Source organism: Taurulus bubalis (assembly GCF_910589615.1).
Source record: "Taurulus bubalis genome assembly, chromosome: 19".
Taxonomy (NCBI): Eukaryota; Metazoa; Chordata; class Actinopteri; order Perciformes; family Cottidae; genus Taurulus; species Taurulus bubalis.
The window spans coordinates 9,905,317-9,923,611 of NC_136607.1; the positions used below are offsets into that span (position 1 = coordinate 9,905,317).

The 18,295-nt window shown below is 42.7% G+C and overlaps 1 protein-coding gene across 1 annotated transcript in view; it reads right to left on the reverse strand.

Annotated features, from left to right (window-relative positions):
• Nucleotides 1–2,663: 2,663 nt before the first annotated feature.
• LOC306751676 (RIMS-binding protein 2-like) overlaps nucleotides 2,664–18,295 on the reverse strand; it is a gene marked incomplete at both ends in the record, with an annotated part of 52,472 nt that continues 36,840 nt past the window's right edge. Inside the window, 17 exon segments of the mRNA XM_079235290.1 lie at nucleotides 2,664–2,897; nucleotides 5,187–5,351; nucleotides 5,952–6,023; nucleotides 6,193–6,293; nucleotides 6,414–6,582; nucleotides 7,204–7,373; nucleotides 8,821–8,943; nucleotides 9,393–9,495; nucleotides 10,513–10,659; nucleotides 10,998–11,153; nucleotides 11,471–12,268; nucleotides 12,957–13,108; nucleotides 14,165–14,188; nucleotides 14,418–15,230; nucleotides 17,105–17,214; nucleotides 17,330–17,409; nucleotides 17,594–17,739. Coding sequence (XP_079091416.1) covers nucleotides 2,664–2,897; nucleotides 5,187–5,351; nucleotides 5,952–6,023; nucleotides 6,193–6,293; nucleotides 6,414–6,582; nucleotides 7,204–7,373; nucleotides 8,821–8,943; nucleotides 9,393–9,495; nucleotides 10,513–10,659; nucleotides 10,998–11,153; nucleotides 11,471–12,268; nucleotides 12,957–13,108; nucleotides 14,165–14,188; nucleotides 14,418–15,230; nucleotides 17,105–17,214; nucleotides 17,330–17,409; nucleotides 17,594–17,739 — 3,563 coding nt within the window.

An 18,295-nucleotide genomic window follows, 5' to 3' on the forward strand; every position in this document is an offset into this window, starting at 1 on the left:
TCGCAGTCGGTTACAGGTGGAAGGAATCTCAGAGCACGAACAAAAAAGCTGTCGTAAAAACAAGTAAAAACATTTAGAAATGATCAACAAATGGATCAAAGTACAAAAGAACTACACCCATTCACCGGTGAATGATTTGGTACTGGGACACCATGGTACAGGTATTCAACGTTGTGACTTTGTGAATGAGAAACTAAACATACATAGCTTTGGAACCAAAATCATGTAAACCTATTACCAGCCAAACTTTTCTTACATTCCATTTTGGCAAACACTCTCTTGTCATTGCATTTAATCAATAATATTAACAAATAATGAGGAGAGAGAATCCTTCAGTGCAAGTTGAAACAAGGAACAGCCAGCGATAAACAGGACAGGATGGATGTTTAGAACTAAACAAAGCAAGTGTTTTAATTATTAAAGCTATGAGACGTACTATCCCCCCAGTTAGTAATTGAGTTCTTGAGCACTATTAGTCACCTTCACAGCACACACAATGTTGGTACAGTATTCCTTTTACTATTCCAAGTTATTATTTCTATAATCTCATATAATTAACACACATGATGACTGTCTCCTCGAGAGTCAAAAGCTGAGGTAGGACAGTGAGGTTGAGTTGTGTTCGAGCCACCGGATAAATACATTTCTATTATTTGTTGTGTCTTCATGGGATCAGTGAGATGTAAGTTTAGCATGGCAATTGGACTTTTCACTCATCCACTTTTTCTTTTAACTTTGGTTGCATTTTAGAATTCGACTTGCTCTCCAAACTACAGGTTTTCCAATTCTACCTATATAAGAAAATGGCAAAAAAAACATTTCCAAAATGGAATTAAATGGCTTTAAAACAAGTACAAAGTGAAATATTGTCATTCAAAAATCAATGATCACATAAAACACATAACTCAGTATTTTCTCACTCAATGCAACACCATCTATGTTGCAATAAAGACACAGTTTGGAGATTTCTACATTGACAATGAATGAGAAAATGAATACATTTTCTGTTGCAAATCTTTGAGTGGCATTATGCAAATAGGTGTGTTTGATTGACTTGATTGCAATACATGAAACAGTCATTGAGTCAACAGACCAAATGGAGCAACAACGTATTATCGACATTACTGATTAGTGTCGCCAGTCTGAGTACATGTGCTCATGAGTTCATAAATTGTGAAATTATCCAAGATCATAGGAATAAAGTAAAGGTCAGTTCTGTACCAAGTTCCCTTTTAAATATATATATATATATATATATATATATATATATATATATATATATATATATATATATATATATATATGTATATATAAGCGGTGGAACATGTTAACTTGTTATGGTATAGTCCTTATGTACTGTAAGTACAAGTCATGTAGAGCATAAAAGGACATATTAAACACGTTAGTGATTTTTCTCCACAGAACAATGCACACCTTGACATTTTGATTTGGGATTTCTCCGAGGATTTACCGTGGCCCTCTAGATCAACGTGAGACAACAAAATTGAGCGGTGCACAGGCCATGGAGGTAGCAGCACATCACTTAATCACAGGACCAAGAGCTACATGGCCTCTCCTTAAGAAAACAAAAACATATAAGTGAAGGACGAACATGAGAGGTGCAAAACATGAACGCATCACATACTGCCTCACACGCACACACACACACAAGCACACAAAACATGTCTTTTATCAATCAAAACACCCACCTTTGTGCAATAGAAAGACAGACACAAAATGTAGTCTTGAACTAGGCGTTTCATGACAGTTTGACAGCAAGGACAACAAACATTTCTGCTCCTATTTAATTTTCGAAAATGACAAAGCACAAGCGACCCGTCATGAAACAAAAAGCCTGCTGTAAATCAACTGAGGAATGTCAGGCTCATATTGTTCTCATAAAGGCCACTGAGACAGCTAAGCTCGCCTCTGAAGTTAATGCCCTGTTGCTAATCTGCTATTCTTATTTTATATTGTATTCCTTTCATCACAGAAGAACTCCACTCTGATGAAATCACAGGTACAAGTGGAAATGTTCCTTTTCTTCCCACATATGCTACCGCCTCTCCAAGATATTGCACTGAAAAAAGGCTTTGAGTTAGCAGCCAGCATTACTTCACAGAATGCCTTGATAACAGTGTAGTCTATTTGAGATGTTCTTAGAGGACTGTGGTCTCTGTTTCCTCGCTGTGACATCAATACTCCGCAAAGCTGATGTGTTTTCTTTTTGCTGAGAAAAAAAGCCTGTTAGAAACATAGATGTACCCAGATGCTTTGTTTTCACAGCTACCCTGCTTGAAACAACTGTATCGTTTCTTTGACTAATGATAAAGAAAAGAGAAAAGTACATGTCATGAAAATCCTAGTTTTTTCTTCTTCTTTTTCTTAAATTATCAGTTGATTTAAAATACATCACAGTAATATGATTTTGTGTCCGCAGGTGACCTCTCTCTTGATTTTGGCACTGCACTATACATAATTTAGTTAATTTGTATCCGTCACCGTACATGAATAACTATCACTGGTTATATTAAAATAGGCTCACACAGTCCGAGAGTCGAAGCTCACATCCTCTCTGTCATGTGTTGTTGGATCAGAGTTGATTGTGTGGATGCAATATACAGAGCCTGTGCACGTATTGTACATGTATGCTGTTTTTTCAATTATTTCACAGGGGAGAGTCTCTTCAGGAGCTTCTTCCCCTTGGAAAGTAGTCCTTTCTTCTTCTTGTTTGCCAGATCTTGGTCCCGGGGGTCTCGGGGCTCCAACGGGATGTGGGGGCCCCTCATCGGGCTGAGGGGCCTCATGGTGCCTGGGAGGAGGGGCCGAACAATCGGGGATGGTGCTCGGACAGGTGCGGCGTTGTTGTCGACCGTGTCGGTGGTTTCTGTGGTCACCTGAGGAGAGAAGCGATGGGGAGGAGTGGAGGCATGGGGCAGCGTATTACAAAAGAAGCAACACTCATACACTGCCGGAATCTGTGAGGTTGTCATCAAACTGTTCTCTTAATGCAGAAGCTTTTCAAACGGCATTGTTTGTTTTGTACATTAAGCTCTCTGAGTTCCCTGTGTATCTAAAACCTGCACATACTTATCAAATTACCCACTGACTCATTGTCTCAATGGCATACTTGCTTGTTTGTTGCCTGGTGGCACTTTTGTTGGGGATTTTTTTTTTTGCATTCACCTCCATCAAGGTTACATCTTTGGCCTTTAGCAGAACATCTCAAAATGTCTTTCTTTTAAATTTCATTTGATGGAAGGTTAAGTCATGTGTCACAAAAATAACTTATTTCCTTCTCTCTTAACGTTGTCAAATGGAACATGTATCCCATGTCTGTCCATTTTGATGCAAATGTGAAAGACCTTTTCTACTACAGAGTTGGAAGAAAATAGAAGAGTATATTACAATCTGCATATTGTAACTTTACTATCCATGTACAGAATATTATCATTATAAACATATACAATTTTATTTATTAATCTTATTCTTTTAGCTCATATATTTTTGTTATTTATGTTTATGTTATGCAACATCTACCTTTATGGTGTTTGTTCTTATGTGGCTGCTCTCTCACTAGTGCAATTTCTTGGGATTAATAAAGTTATCCATCCATCTATCTATCAATCATAAATTAATTCACATCTCACACACGCACACACACACGTAGAAGAAACACTGAGGAGGAAGCCATCAAATGTTGAGCACGACATCAGCACAACACAGAGCTGCAGGAGTCCAGCATCAGTTGGCCATCAGTAGGGAACATATAGTACATAACAACACTTAGGGACACAACTGTAGATACCAGGCTTCTCAACTAATGCAGCAGCTGGATATGCAGTGATGCATTTGTAAGCATCATTATTAAGATAGAGGACAGTCTGTATTTTGAGATCATGGACTTTCAATTTTAAAGAGTCTACATTTCTCAGACTCTGGTCCAAATTGTCGGTGATGTATCATGATATATGGCTTTTGGGTGACAAAAATGATGATATTCAGTATTGTGAGGCCAATATTATGAACATTTTAACATTTCGAAATGAACATGTATATATTTGAAATTGTACCAAAACATTTCGGTAACACTCAAACCAGGAAAAACTGATACATCACTGTGAGAAACAAAAGAGCCCTCTGCTGTGACCACAAGCTGTGTGCATTAGAGCCGCGAGTTTGGTATCTCAAGTTGCCGACTTACTGTACAAGGCAGACAGAGCCATTTATGGTGTGAAATGAACAATCTTCTTCTGTTTGTTTGTTTTGTTTTGCCAAGCGGGTGAGGAAAAACAAAAAAGAAATCAGATGTGGCAGCAAAGTCACCGTCGCTTAAAAAACCCACACCACTATGAAAACTGAAAACAACAACAACACCGTCAACAACAACACCAATACACCGAACACAGAGCGCAAAAAAAGAATGTTTTTAATATCCAATTTTTTTCTTTTATTGTTCCATTGTAACAATACAGTATGGATGTATCAGTGCTGCGATTAGTTTTGTCTCTCGAGCGCAGAGCAAACATGGCATATCCACTGTCAACAGGGCTGAAAAATAGATTTGATGTGTGTGCAATATACATAAAGAAACAAAGCCTCTTTAAGGAAATACAGCAGTCGAATCAAGAAAGGTATTATAAAATGTATCAAGTATGAAAAAGGCATGCTTCTCTCTCTTTTTCATCTTAAAAGTTTTTGCCCAAATAATTGATTTCAGTGTCCTTGGGTAGCCGTTGTTATGTGTTAATAAAGCACTTATTATTATACACAATAACCACATTTTGATTTTGTGTTTCAGTGCAAAGAGGTACCAAATTATGTTGTGTAAGGAATGAGTTGAGCCTTTTTCAAGTCCTCCTTAACCAGTGCTACATGCATAAATCACCCGCAGAGCTCCCACAGTCTATCCTCTCTCTGTCCATGTCAGGCTTTGCTTCTTCCTTTCTCTGAGACTCGGAAAGGTGTTAACACTGGATTTTTGTCCCCTTTTCCAAAGGGTGGAGGGCGGGGGGAGGGGGAGGTTGTTAGTTTGTATAGAGTCACCACTGTCACCACATGGACAAACACACACAATGAACAGCACACAGACGGCAAGTGGAGAAAGCGAGACACGGAAATCAAGAGAGAGGACGGAGGATGGATGGACACAGGGCCTAGCGCTGAGAGCGGCGATGATGGTGTACCCGTTTGCCCTCTGAGACAGTGGAGGCAGAATTGGCAGGGGGCCGGTTGGCAGGCTCTTCCTGGGGGTAGTGGGACGGAGTATCGGTCAGATACACCTCCACGTCATCAGGCACTTCTTCCAGGAAGTTAGAGGGAACCAGACCGCGGTGGCCGTTGATCTCACCCTGTCGACAGTAATGAGACAGGTCTGTCAGAGGGGCTGGACGTGATGCATTTAATACTGGAAACACCATATGTCATATACTACTGTATAGGATGTCCCGATACATAGGGATGTATCAGGAAACTTTATATAATTTCTTCCCCACACCAAAATCAGCATGTGAACCTAATTTACACTGCCAATGCCATGGACTTATGTATCATTTAATTTATGTTTAGAAACTATTAATTTGCATATTCATTATACCTCCCAACCTTCTGATTTGTTAAATTAAAGATAGTTTGACACCAAACCCCCTATCTGTAATCAATCACGAATCGGGACTCTACAGTTAGCACGATGCTGTTAATACTCAGGAAAGGCCTGTATGTTAAAAGTTCCACATTTTGCTTTCTTTATGAGAGTTTCAGGAGAGCAGCTGGGTACCTTAGCATTGGATATAGACTGGAAAAAGGGAAAACAGCTAGCCTGGCTCTGCCTTTAAACAATTTTTGTTTTGAATTTGCATACCAGCAAGACAGTTCATATTGTGTTAGTTTCTTTTGTACAGAAACTGAAGTGTTGACGTGTTAAAGTGTAACAAAAGCCAAGCGGCACTCACATAATAGAATCCGTCTTCATCAATATCTCCAAACACAGCCATGATGTCACCAGCACAGAAGGTCATCTCAGCCTATCAGAAGACAGAGATACAGAAAGGGATATACTGTACAAGGAATGCGATCAAGCTGAAGTCGACTATGTCTTAATCTGTTATATTTGTTTATGCGGGGTCATGGTCTGCGACGTCCTTGGATCAGTAGATACATGTGTGTTCAGTAATGAGTCCTTAGCACTGATACCTCAACATCGACATTAGGGGAGCTCTCTCGGGGGTCGTAGTCGTACAGAGCCACCATTCTCCTTGAGGCCTGATCTCGCCGCAGGCCTCTTCTGTGCTGCTCTGGAAGCAATAACGGATTTCATTTTAACAGAAAGTATTTCAACTTGTGTTTTCATTCACATTTAAACTGTGCAACCCCACTGAGAGTGGGTAACAGTGATTATCTGTACTTCGTAGTACCTAATCTGTCCACAGGGGTGCTGAGAGGCAGGAAGCCCTGTTTGATGAGCTGGTCCATGGTCTCCTCGTCCTCCGCTCTGATCTCTGACACCATGTTACAGGGGATGAGCCCCCTTCTGCCCCTCATTTCTCCTCTGTAAAACCCATCTGTGTCTTTATCACCATACACCTGTCAGAGAAGAGAGTAAGCGAGTGATGTTTAGATCTCCTAAAGTCTGTTTAGTACTTCTGTTATGGTGATTGGGGCACAGTCAAGCCAGTAATTGGCATGTTTTGTTCAGATAGGCTCGACTTTAAGTAGAAGGATTATACATAAAAAATAAAGATATTTAATTTTCAATTGAAAATAGTTAATTCACGGTTCATTTTAAAAGGTCTTTCATTTTTTATGAATTTGTAAATTATAAATTATACAATTGTGTTATGACTATGGTGCACCACTGACCGAAAAATGTGTCAGCTGCTATAAAATGTACAAATGTGAGTTTATTTTAATGTAAAATAAGAGCTTGAAGGACGAACAAAGATTCAAGACCCAAGCAGGTTTAATTTCAGAGTAATTTTACTGACAGCTAGTCTGTACACATTCAAATTGGAAAAACAAACAATAGTGAATGATGAAGTCCGTCTGAGATAACTATATTTTAACTGAACATATTTTCTGCAGCTACTGCACACTGAAATAACTATTTATGACACCCAATATTTAAGGATTATAGTGTGTGGGTTTCATGGCCAAAATACAGCAAACAACTAGCACCGTATGAAAAATAAATAAACAAACTCCCACCCTAATGATCTGCCCCTCCTTGAAGGGCAGCTCCTCATCAGCAGCATCTGGGTTGGGGGACATGGACAGAGGATCGTAGTCAAAGAGGGCCACAAAGATCCGGAAGGACTCCTCAGGCTCGGACTCATCGTAGTACGTGGGAGAGCGGCGGTCCCGGTCCCGGTAGCCATCTTAAACACATTGAGGACAAACAAATTCCATCATCCTGCGTCACTAGAAAGAACAACCTATTAATGTGGTCCAACACACAAAACAGGAACTTTGAAGGAGGTGTTGTTTCTTTGTGGAAATATTTAATATTTGCAAACATAGTTTTTATGTTTGTCTTCTGTAAAATATGAGCCTGTGTTTGTGAGGTTTGGTCACAGATTTCAGGGTTTAGTAGGAAAACTTTAAAGTAATTTACTGTATGAGACCTACTGTTTCATACAGTAAATACCACTTCTAGACTGAGTCCATACAGTATGTTTACATATTGATGTGTCTTAGTCATGTTTCAAAGGAAATCAATGAGAAGATTTTTTTTTGTCTCAATACATCTCATTGATTTGCTGTATTGCGTGACAGATTTTAATTTCCTGTCTAGCCATAATTGTGCCTGTCAGCATGCAGGAAAAAAAACAGTGGTCAGTCAACTATTTAAATAATTTACTAAAGCACGTGCGCACACGCACAAGCGCACACGCACACACACACACACACACATATGCAGTGAGAGACGGACGAGGAGCAATACAAAACATGGTGCAATACACAGAACGTGATTCATGGACATGACAACACCAGAAACACACAAGACTGACATGCATGCTACAAGAAGCCTAAATAAAACAAGACAAAGATACAACTCCATGTGTCTATTTTTTATGTGAAATCTTAAGATCTAAAGCAAAATCCCAAACTTCCTACTCATTGCCAACCCTTGTAGCAGCAAGAGGTCTAAAGCAAAGATGGCAGAGTTGTTGTGGAAGTCATTTATTTGAATTTGCTAGCAACGTGTGATACTGTTAGGCCAAAGCTTTATTTTAGTGCTTGGAAATATAAGCATGATGTGAAATGCACTGCTCCTGGCTGAGCATATCCCAACCTACAGAAGGTTTGGTAATTGTGTTTATGAGGAACGACCAAAAGACAACTGCATTTCCAACCGCAGATATTTCAAACTCAAGAAACTCAAACGTCTAAAGAAAACAAGAAATCAGTGAACGTGTCGTCATCATTTAATGTCTGCCACTGATATTTCTTCTACATGTCATGCATGAATGCTCTCATTAAAAGTGTCGTAGGTGTGGTTGTACCACAAGGGGAAGGGGTTTAGCAGGCATCTGGAGTTCAGTGCAGTGAGTGTGGCATTCTCTGAGCAGTCAATCAATCATTGATCATCTGCAACTGTGGGAAGGTTCATCCTGGACCCCAGGTATGGCTTGCCAGTGGGTCCACCATTTCAGTGCAGTGCAGTCATGCTGTTCAACTGTAAGCATAATAATATCTAGTATTATTTGAGACGGAGAAGCAGGCACTTGCAGGTGTCCACAGCTACTTCTTGCTGTTTGCCAGTTGCTGGTGGCATTTTGGTCGCCATGCTGTGGTGGTAGAAACAGGACTACAGGCACATACCATGGGGTGACCTGGTGCCGCCCATGTGCCTGCGGGAAGACCACGTCCTGTGCCGAGCTACTCTGCCATAGTAAACATCCTCGGTGATGGGGTTTGCCTCACTGCTATTCTCAAAGGTTACCTCTACAGGAAACACCAATTAGAGGGTGATGGGGTTACAATGCAAAGCTCAACATTCCGTTCCCAAAAGGTTAATTGAAGATTTGTGTTGCCACCTAAAGCGTCTTATTGCTTAGACACATGGTAAAAACAAATACACACAGGAAAATGACTATGGCAAAACTATCATAATTGTCAGAGTTTATCAGAGTAGATTAGCACATCAGTGTGTAGTGCAAACGGTGCAAGGCAATTTAAGAAAAGTGTCAGTTTGTGGAATAATAATCTCTGCAAGATGTTCAGGTAGTGAAGGGCATGAGCATGGTTCATAGACAGAGGTGATCTGGAGACACAGAGAAGCTCATGATGGTTTTAACAGAGCAACAAACATGTCTGTTCTAACGCACAAAAAACACACAAATTATCAAATAAACGACACCCCCTCTGCTCTCTGTCCACCTGACCATACTGACCAATAGAGGGGACCATTAGAGGTCTTCTCTGAGGCTGGGGACCGCCATGATGGTTTCTTCTGCCTGTCTCCCGGTCATGACGGCCTCCAGCAGGAGAGTTGTTCTGAAACGCAAAGAAAAGCACAGAAAACATTCGCAAACATTAAACATTCACGAGCTGCTCACAGACACATGACTCGCAAACAGTGTGTGAAAGAAAACGCATGTCGACGTACTCGTACAATTTGTATGTAAACAAAATCATGCAGCACTCACAGGCAGGCACACTGAAACACAGACGCATAGACACGCACTCAGACGCACACAAGCCCACGGGAAATTTCAACATTCCGATATTATGCAAATACCGATAAAAAAACACAACTACTGATTTAAAATATGTATAAAGAAAAATAATTGTGTCAAAGATATCAGAAAGCGCTTGTATATTACTGTATACAACGCTAAACTGTTCATACCCAGCCTCTCCCTGTGTCTCTCTCCAAGGTGCTGAACACATTCACACCCAGTGTATCTTAGTTTCTCTCCATGAAGCTGAAACATTCAAACCCAGCTTCTTTCTCTCTGTTGCTCTCAGACTGCAGCCTCGCGGCGTCAGTGTTCTGTATTTGGAATTTGTGGCAGCAGACTGCAGTCGCTGCAGCGCCACGTCACCTCCGATCCGACTAATAACCAGTTCTATACACCACAGGCTGCTTTTTTCTACCGTGTGCAATCTCATAGCGAAAGGGAGAGGATTACAGTTTAGATGAGAGGAAAATGTGAGCGATATAGCCAATTTTGCTGACAAATATCACAAACATTGGGCCAGACTTTATAGTCAAACTCTAAAGACGTTGCTTCAGGACTGTTTTTCTTCACTGGTGAGTGGAAATGCTGCCTGAAAGCATTAAAACCCAGTCGGTCGCTGTCTGTTTCTCTCCATAGTGCTGAAACCCAGTTTCTTTATCTGTTTTTAAGAAATTTGAACTAAACTCAGCACACACACTAACAACACCTATTAAATGCATGTCAAGGCATCAGTCTCAATTGAAGTATCTGTGCCCGTGCAGTTCACTAAATAATAATAAATTTGGGTGGTTATGACTTTTGGGTTTAGAATAAGTGCAAAGAACTGCACCTTGGGTGTGTTGTGCGAGTTGCGTCGACGTCCCTCTTCCAGCTGCATCTCAGAGTACAGCTCCTCCTCATCCTCTTCCATGATGTCAGACAGGTCAGAGCCCCGGCTGCTTTCGCTGTGATAATCTTCATTGTGACTACAGTGAGGCTTTTGGCAGTCACACACACACACACACACACACACACACACACACACACACACACACACACACACACACACACACAAACAAACACACAGACGCAATTGTTTAAGTCCACATACATTCATACGTACATGCACACACCAAACACACATGGATGGGCAAACACACGCATGTGAACACACACAGGAACACGGGCACAGGAGTGTATGCATGCAACCACCCAGACATGCATGCACACGCACACACACACACACACACATCCAAACATACCCACACATAAGAGGTTGTCCATTGAAAAACACATTGGGACAAAAAAAGGGAAAAAATTCATCGCTGTTCTTACCGGCCTCCCAAGCTCAGAGCCTCTGAGGAACTCATCCACTGAGGGTCCTCTCCGACGGCCGCGTGCAAAACCTTCTTCATCTTCTTCTTCCTCATCAGAATGGTGCTGGTGAAATGAACGACCCTGCTCTCCATATCTAGCCGGCCTCCTGTCCGCCTGAAAATCCGAATGGAAAGTGTGGTACGTAAGTAACAGAGACAGGGGCACACCAGTGGTACTTGATCTTTACACGTTTGACAGTTCAATACGCTCTTACTTTATGGTGTAATTATACTGACAGTCATGGAAAGCCAAATATTCTTTTGTACACAATCAATAGGTCGCTGTATTCTCTTTATTTGACGCTAATTTACAGGCGTTTTTAAATTATAATTAAATTCAATGTTTATTGTCACACTGCAAGTTTCCTTTTCATTCTTGACTGTGTAATTCCATTTATGTGAATGCATTTAGCATTTCCATCTTCATCAAACCTTGCCACTTTCTGCTGCCACCCTCTGCGCTGCTTCTCGAGCGATGGCTTTGGCCACAGTGTCCGGGATGAGCGTTCCTCGGGGCTGAGGAAGTATCCTCTGGGGGGACGGGGAACGTGGATTGGCGCTGGGCGGGGCCTCAAGGGTGTGGCCCTGCATGGGCACAGGAGGCTGGGAAGTGGGAGAGCGATTTGGGTCCCAGCCAGGCTGGCCAGGTGGAAAAGCCCCCCCGTGGTGGGCTGCGTGCTCTTTGGCATCCAGGTCTCTGGCACATACTGGTCTCTGAGGTATAGGGTGGTGATGGGGGTGGGGTAACAGAGGCAGTTGGTGCTGGGGCCTGGGACCTTGGTGTGGATGGCGAGGCTGAAGGTGTATGGGCTGGGGCTGTGGCTGGGGTTGGGGCTGAGGATGTGGGGGTCGGTGCAGGGGTTGCGGGGGTCCACCTGGGTGGGGAAGTCTGGGATGAGGTTGAGGGTGGGGAGGATGGGGTGGGGGTGGTTGTACGTGTGCCTGGGGTGGAGCACAAAGTTGGAGTGGGGCATGAGGAAGGTGAGGGGATTGGAGGTGGGGCTGAGCATGGGGGTGTGGCGGGGGGCCTGCGTGGGGGTGCATTGGCGGTGGCAGGGGGATTGCAGGTAGAGGCACGAGGAGGTTGTTTGGAATGACGGCGACTAGGGAGTCCTGGGAATCTCCCTGCACTGACAGCGTCCTCACGATGACTTCCCTGGCCTCCAGGCACTGAATCCTTGTCAGCTCGACGGTAACATAGTCTGCCATTGGGAACAACACTTCCGCTATCTGGATTCAAAAAGAGAAAATAAATGTCAACGTACGCAGATCGTTTTTAACAACTGAAACTATGTTTTTCTTTTGTGGCATCCCAAGACTCAAAGACTAAGATACAAAAGTGGTTCATATTCTCTTTGTTCTGAGCAAAACTCCTTTGCAATGTATACGTTTTGATATTAGTATGTGAAGCACATAATGATACATAATAATAAGGCAGGAAACACCATGGTTCAAAAGTTTCAGCATAGCATGTTGATTTACTTTGGCAGTCACCAGAGGGAGTGAGAGACCTTTTCCAAGAGGTTCACAGGGCCCAGATTGAGAGGTTTGCTCTGAACATGAATCACAAGTAGATGGCACTGCTGTGTGCGCTCAGGCCACTGATGACATAATGCTAAACTCAACATCCGATTCTATTACCACCCCATCTGTGATGCATGTTCTCATGTTTCAACTGGATTAAATATGATTAAAATAACCCAATCAGTGTTTTAATGTATCTGTGTAGGCCTTTGAAATATGGATCCCATATGCTTGGGAATTCTCCACAAACCGGTCCCTCGGTACTATTCATGCTACTGTATGAAGTCATTTATTTCCCCTGTTATTATTATTGATGCCTTTAACCCAAGATGAGCTCCTCACCGTGCCTTTTAACAGAGGATATAGTCGTGGTGGGTAACACTTGCTAACTCACCCTCTGTCCTTTAGTGCAGACTGCGTAACCAACGACATTTGCCCCATTAGATGTGCCTGCGGGAGAGAGGAGGGGGCGCTTCCAGCGGACCTGTAGGACCCCCGGAGCCTGCCCACAGAGCACCTGTACATCCTGAGGAGGCTGGGGAGGGCCTGGGAGGGAAAGAAAGTGTAAAAGTTGAGCAATTATTTACCGTTTTATTATCACGAATACATAAACAAGAGGAAAGAGTATGAAGCATTCATCAAATGCACAAATTGGTGCACACACAACCATGCACAGAAATGATGAGGGGGGGTTGAGGATTCAAGACACAATAAACTCGGTTAATTTATAATTTCACTTCTCATATTTATACTTGTGAAAGAATTACACTTTATTTATATGTTGCCGATATGCACAGTTCATGCAGATACTTGTGATAATATGACATTGGTTGTGTTTATATGCTAATTATTAATATTACTATAATATTGTCTAACGTAAGATACTCCAAATGTGAAATTAAATCCTCTTTTCTCTCAGTATTTTTTGCAAAATCAAAAATGAACAATTCCGTGTGTATTCCTCTGTCCTAGTGCTCGTACTACTCTTTATGTGAGGAGAAACAATGAAGGAAAAATAAAACAATGCGGGCCTTTGGGCCTCCAGAGAGAAGCGCTGTTGTCTCTGCATGCAGGACACAATCCAGAGAGACTACAGCTCATTCTTTGTCTTCCACTCTCCTGGATCACTGGATAAAACATGCACAACTGCAGTCAAGCAGAGGCAAATGCACACTCATACAAAATGGTCATTTCAGTGAGCAGTGGAGAGGCACTGCTTTATATAGTGCTGGTTACGATAGGCCAGGCTATAGGCAGAGGAAATGACTCATCAGAATAATAGCTGTGTGGTGCGTGGCTGCTCTCTAATCACTGATATACTTAGAGCAGTGAGTAAACTTGGGCAAATTTGGTGAATTTGGTTTCCAAAAAGAAAATATTTCTCAGTATGTTTAAATTTAAATACATACACAAATGACAACATTGTTTGGAGATGAAAATAATTTTGCCCAAATCTCTTAATTGAACAATATGTCATAATTATTCTCAGTTCCATGACCATAAGCCTCTTCCAAAAGTATGATAGCACTAATGTCCTCTCTGCCCATTGGTTAGCAATAGAAGAAATGATTTGGGAAACCCAGCCCAGGACTTCATTCTGACCTGTTCCACAATATGGTGTTGGACCTAGACAAAATACAATACACAACAACGGCAAGGTAAGGCAATGATGTACGGTCCTCTTCTAACCGCACAATGCAATATGGCATTATGTCACACATTTGAGCTGCATAACTGACATAAACAGAGCAGCTGTCATCTCCATCTGTCTCCAAGATTGTTTAAAGCATGTTTTCTTTAAAAAGCAATATATTATTGATATGTCTCTCCATGTGTAGTGACGAGCGTTGCTGACCTGCAGCCTGAGTGCAGAACTCCACGCCAGCTTCTTTCCTCTCTCTCTGCTCCATCGGCAGTTGCCATGGCACCTGGTGCGGCTGTGCCACCACCGTCACTTTGTAAACCGTCAGGGGCTTCAGGTTGATGAAGCGTAGTCTGTACCTTCCCGGCTTTACCGCGGCATGCTCTGCGCCGTCCAAGAACACGTTGTGACCATAGTTACTGTTGCTGGGCAACCAGGAGAGCTCGGCGGTGTCGCGCTGGATATCGTCCACCCGAAGGCCGCACGGCGCGACCACCACGTTGGCCCCGACCAGCAAGGTGCAGCGCAGCTCGTCGGACAGGCCCCGGTCCGTGGCGCTCTGCACCGACACGCGGTGGACGCAGCCGTCCAGGTCCAGCTTCTCCAGCAGACATTTGGTCCGGCCTCCGTACATTGTGCTGGCACGAAGCTCCCCGTCTACCAACACGTTGTAGCCAGAGATGTTCCCCCAGCCCAAAGGCACTAGTGGAGCCTCCCAGGCCACGATGACGCTCCGTGCCAGCTGCTTGATCAAGTTGATCTTTCGGGGATAAGGCACAACGTCTTCAGCCAAGTCCTCGGGGTCTGGGGGCCCCCCTGTCCCATTGCTACAGGGAAGCAAGGCGTTGGTTGAGCTCAGGAGGCCGTCCTGGGAGGAACCTCCGTCCACTGCCAACAAGGCCAGGGTCATATGAGGGCCCAGGTCGTCTCCTCCCTCCCCCGCCTCAATCGCTAGTTTTTCCTTGTCTTGGACAAACTCCACGAAGTTGGAGGGAACAAGTCCTCGCTGACCATCGAGCAGCTCCCCTGTGACACAGAAAGACATACATTGGAGGTTGTAGGAGATGAATAACTCAACAAAGTGCATTATTCTTTCTGTTCATGCTACCCTTGTCTTGTCGATTGGGAAGCAAGACGGTCCCTCCACATGTTAAAATTAGGCTCACTAATGGCTCCTGACAAGAAAACGACACGAGGAAAGCTGTAACTTGAATACACTTCGATAACAGTGAGATCTATTTTCCCTGCACGGTGGGAAAGAGTCAGTGAGTGAGAGGTGGGAGATATGTAAACATACAGTATGTGCTATTCCTTAAGATGTAGGATTAACTGCTGCTCTGATGCTATCTTTTGTACTCTCACCAGTAAACACACAACTGAACATGAACTTTAATTCACCGTTTTTGAACATTTCCAGGAACACCCCTGAGCATGTAGATGCTGCAGTCAATGCAGAAAAAAAAGAAACAGCTTAGATTTGCACTGTACTATTTTTCCCAAAGGGAAGAGGTTTGTCTTCAAAAAAAGCTCCCTATCCTCTGCAATCCCTTTCTCCACAGAGGCCTTGGAGACCTTAAGACCATCTGTGTGTGTCTGTGTGTTTTGTTTGTGTGTGCTGATGATTAAACTAAGCCCTGCTGGATTAGTCATCAAGCTAAAAGGGACCAAGGTCCCATCTTGACAACAGCTTGGTCTGAGGCACGAGTCTCCCTCCTGCGTGGTAAATACAAGGCTCCTCCACGATGCCATGCAATTTCACCGCCCACAGCTAATGAATCACTACAGCTGAGTACAACTGTGTCAGTAGCGGGCTGCTCTGTCGGCAGGATTGCTAGTCAGGGGGATTAGGATTGCCTCTGATGGAGAAGCCTTCATAATTCGAAAGAGATTAGACAGAGAATCACTCCAATCACCAGTTACAAAAAGTGTACAGGATGTGTTCTTGGTGACACTGACACAGAGCATGCGTACATACAGGTGTAGGCAAATTAAAGTAATCACCTCGTGGGTAAATGACTCACTGTAAAGTAACAGGTTGAATGTCAACTGGATGTTGATTGCTTTAAAAGAGGTTTAATAGTGAGCCTTCAAAGCAATAGGCAGCGCAACAACAGCACCGTCATCTCAAGAAAACTGTAAAATGATTTGATACCTCTATGAAAACCATGGCAAATTGAGCCAAATACAGTTTGACTGCCCTGACAAGGAGGAGTTCACGTCACAAGGTTAAAATAACCAGTATGAGGGTGACAAATACTGCTACCTTCATGAAACCTAAGAAGACCAACAGTGTTTCCAGTGATGATTCCGTCAGCATTATATTATTTATTATTATTCTTTTTACATTACGGTTTGATCATGATGTCATGTCTTACCCATTGAGGACAAATACTACAAGATTTACTGTAGAGTGACAAGTAGGGGAACAAAATGTGTCATGGATGCACATTATAAGATGTGTGTGTGTGTGTGTGTGTGTGTGTGTGTGTGTGTGTGTGAGAGAGAGAGAGAGTGTGTATATATAAATATATATATATACACACACACACACACACATATATATATATATATATATATATATATATATATATATATATATATACACACAATGTACATCACAATTGTAATTGTAAAAAGATGTTGACGAACACATTCACAGGTGGATAACTGTGAGCTGACACACACAGATCTTGGCATTATGTCTCATTGTGAGATAATCAATATGCGGTGATGCATACGCTTGTGACTGTCAGGCATGCTCTGCTACAGCAGCAGACAGGGACTCGAACCACGGACTTGAAAAGCAACAAGGACACAAGCGCAATTTTATTAAAAAAAAGAAACATTTGAATAATTATATTATATTACATGTCATGTCTGAGCTTTGTTTTACTTCTCACCTTGATAGAAGCCGTCATCATCCATGTTTCCATACACGTACAGATACTTCCCAGCCACAAGGGGGAGTTCTGCTTCTGGATGCTCGTTTGGTCCATCATAAGGGTTATAACTGAAAGGAGGAGTTCACTTTTTTTAGTTTTCATGACAGTAGATTTTTTTTCAAAAAAGTCAAAAAAGATTATGTGCAATAAAATCAACAGATTCCTGAAGCTGATCTCCTTCACCTGTATCGGGCAGTGCAAAGGCGGACCTGGCCTGTGTAGCGAGCCTTGGACCTGGGTGATGGGCTGGTTTCATCCTCCATCTATAGATTGTCAACATTAATGTCATATACTATATGCATACTATTCATAATTAAGATTCTATCCGAGATTAAGCAAAGTACGCCATTAACTTAGCATACATGACAAACTTAAAACTATTTTAAAGACTTGGTAAATGACACAAGCATTGATGTGATAGTGGTCACATCAATGCATCAGACCCACCTCTGAAGGGGTCCGCTGTCGAGGGTTTCTGGGGCGGTCTGTTGTCACGGTGCTGGATTTGATAGACAGCGGTTCTGGTCTTTTTCTGTATCCTGTCTGTGGTGTGCAGGGCGAGAACTGGGAGATCAGTAGAGGCGTGTCATCGCCTGGGAGACATAAATTTCCATAGCAAATAAAGAGCAACTGTCATTCCTTCTGCACCCATTTGCTTCTCACTGTACAGTTATTGATCTCCTGTTGAAGCGAGTATATAGCAAACACTCTTCATGGCAAAGGCTATTCCACCCCGATCAGCACCTCACATCTGCAATGCATATGTCCTTAAATACCACTGAGGTCCTTGTGTGTGTGTGTGTGTGTGTGTGTGTGTGTGTGTGTGTGTGTGTGTGTGTGTGTGTGTGTGTGTGTGTGTGTGTGTGTGTGTGTGTGTGTGTGTGTGTGTGAGAGGAGGGGGGTTCAACTCAAAATAGAAAACTGCAGTCTAACAGTGTGAACAGCTGAATTCCTTGAGGAAATTAGAGTCAGTCAACAACATGGGTCCACGGTATCAGTGGGTTCTTGTGGTTTGTGAGTGAGTAATATTATGCATTAGCCCGAAAGCATCAGTGAGTGCACCCTCTGTTTCAAGTGAAGAGAAAGATAAAACAGGATTTCCAGCACTTCAAAGACCTCTGGTCTGTGCCAGACTGTATAAATCTACAT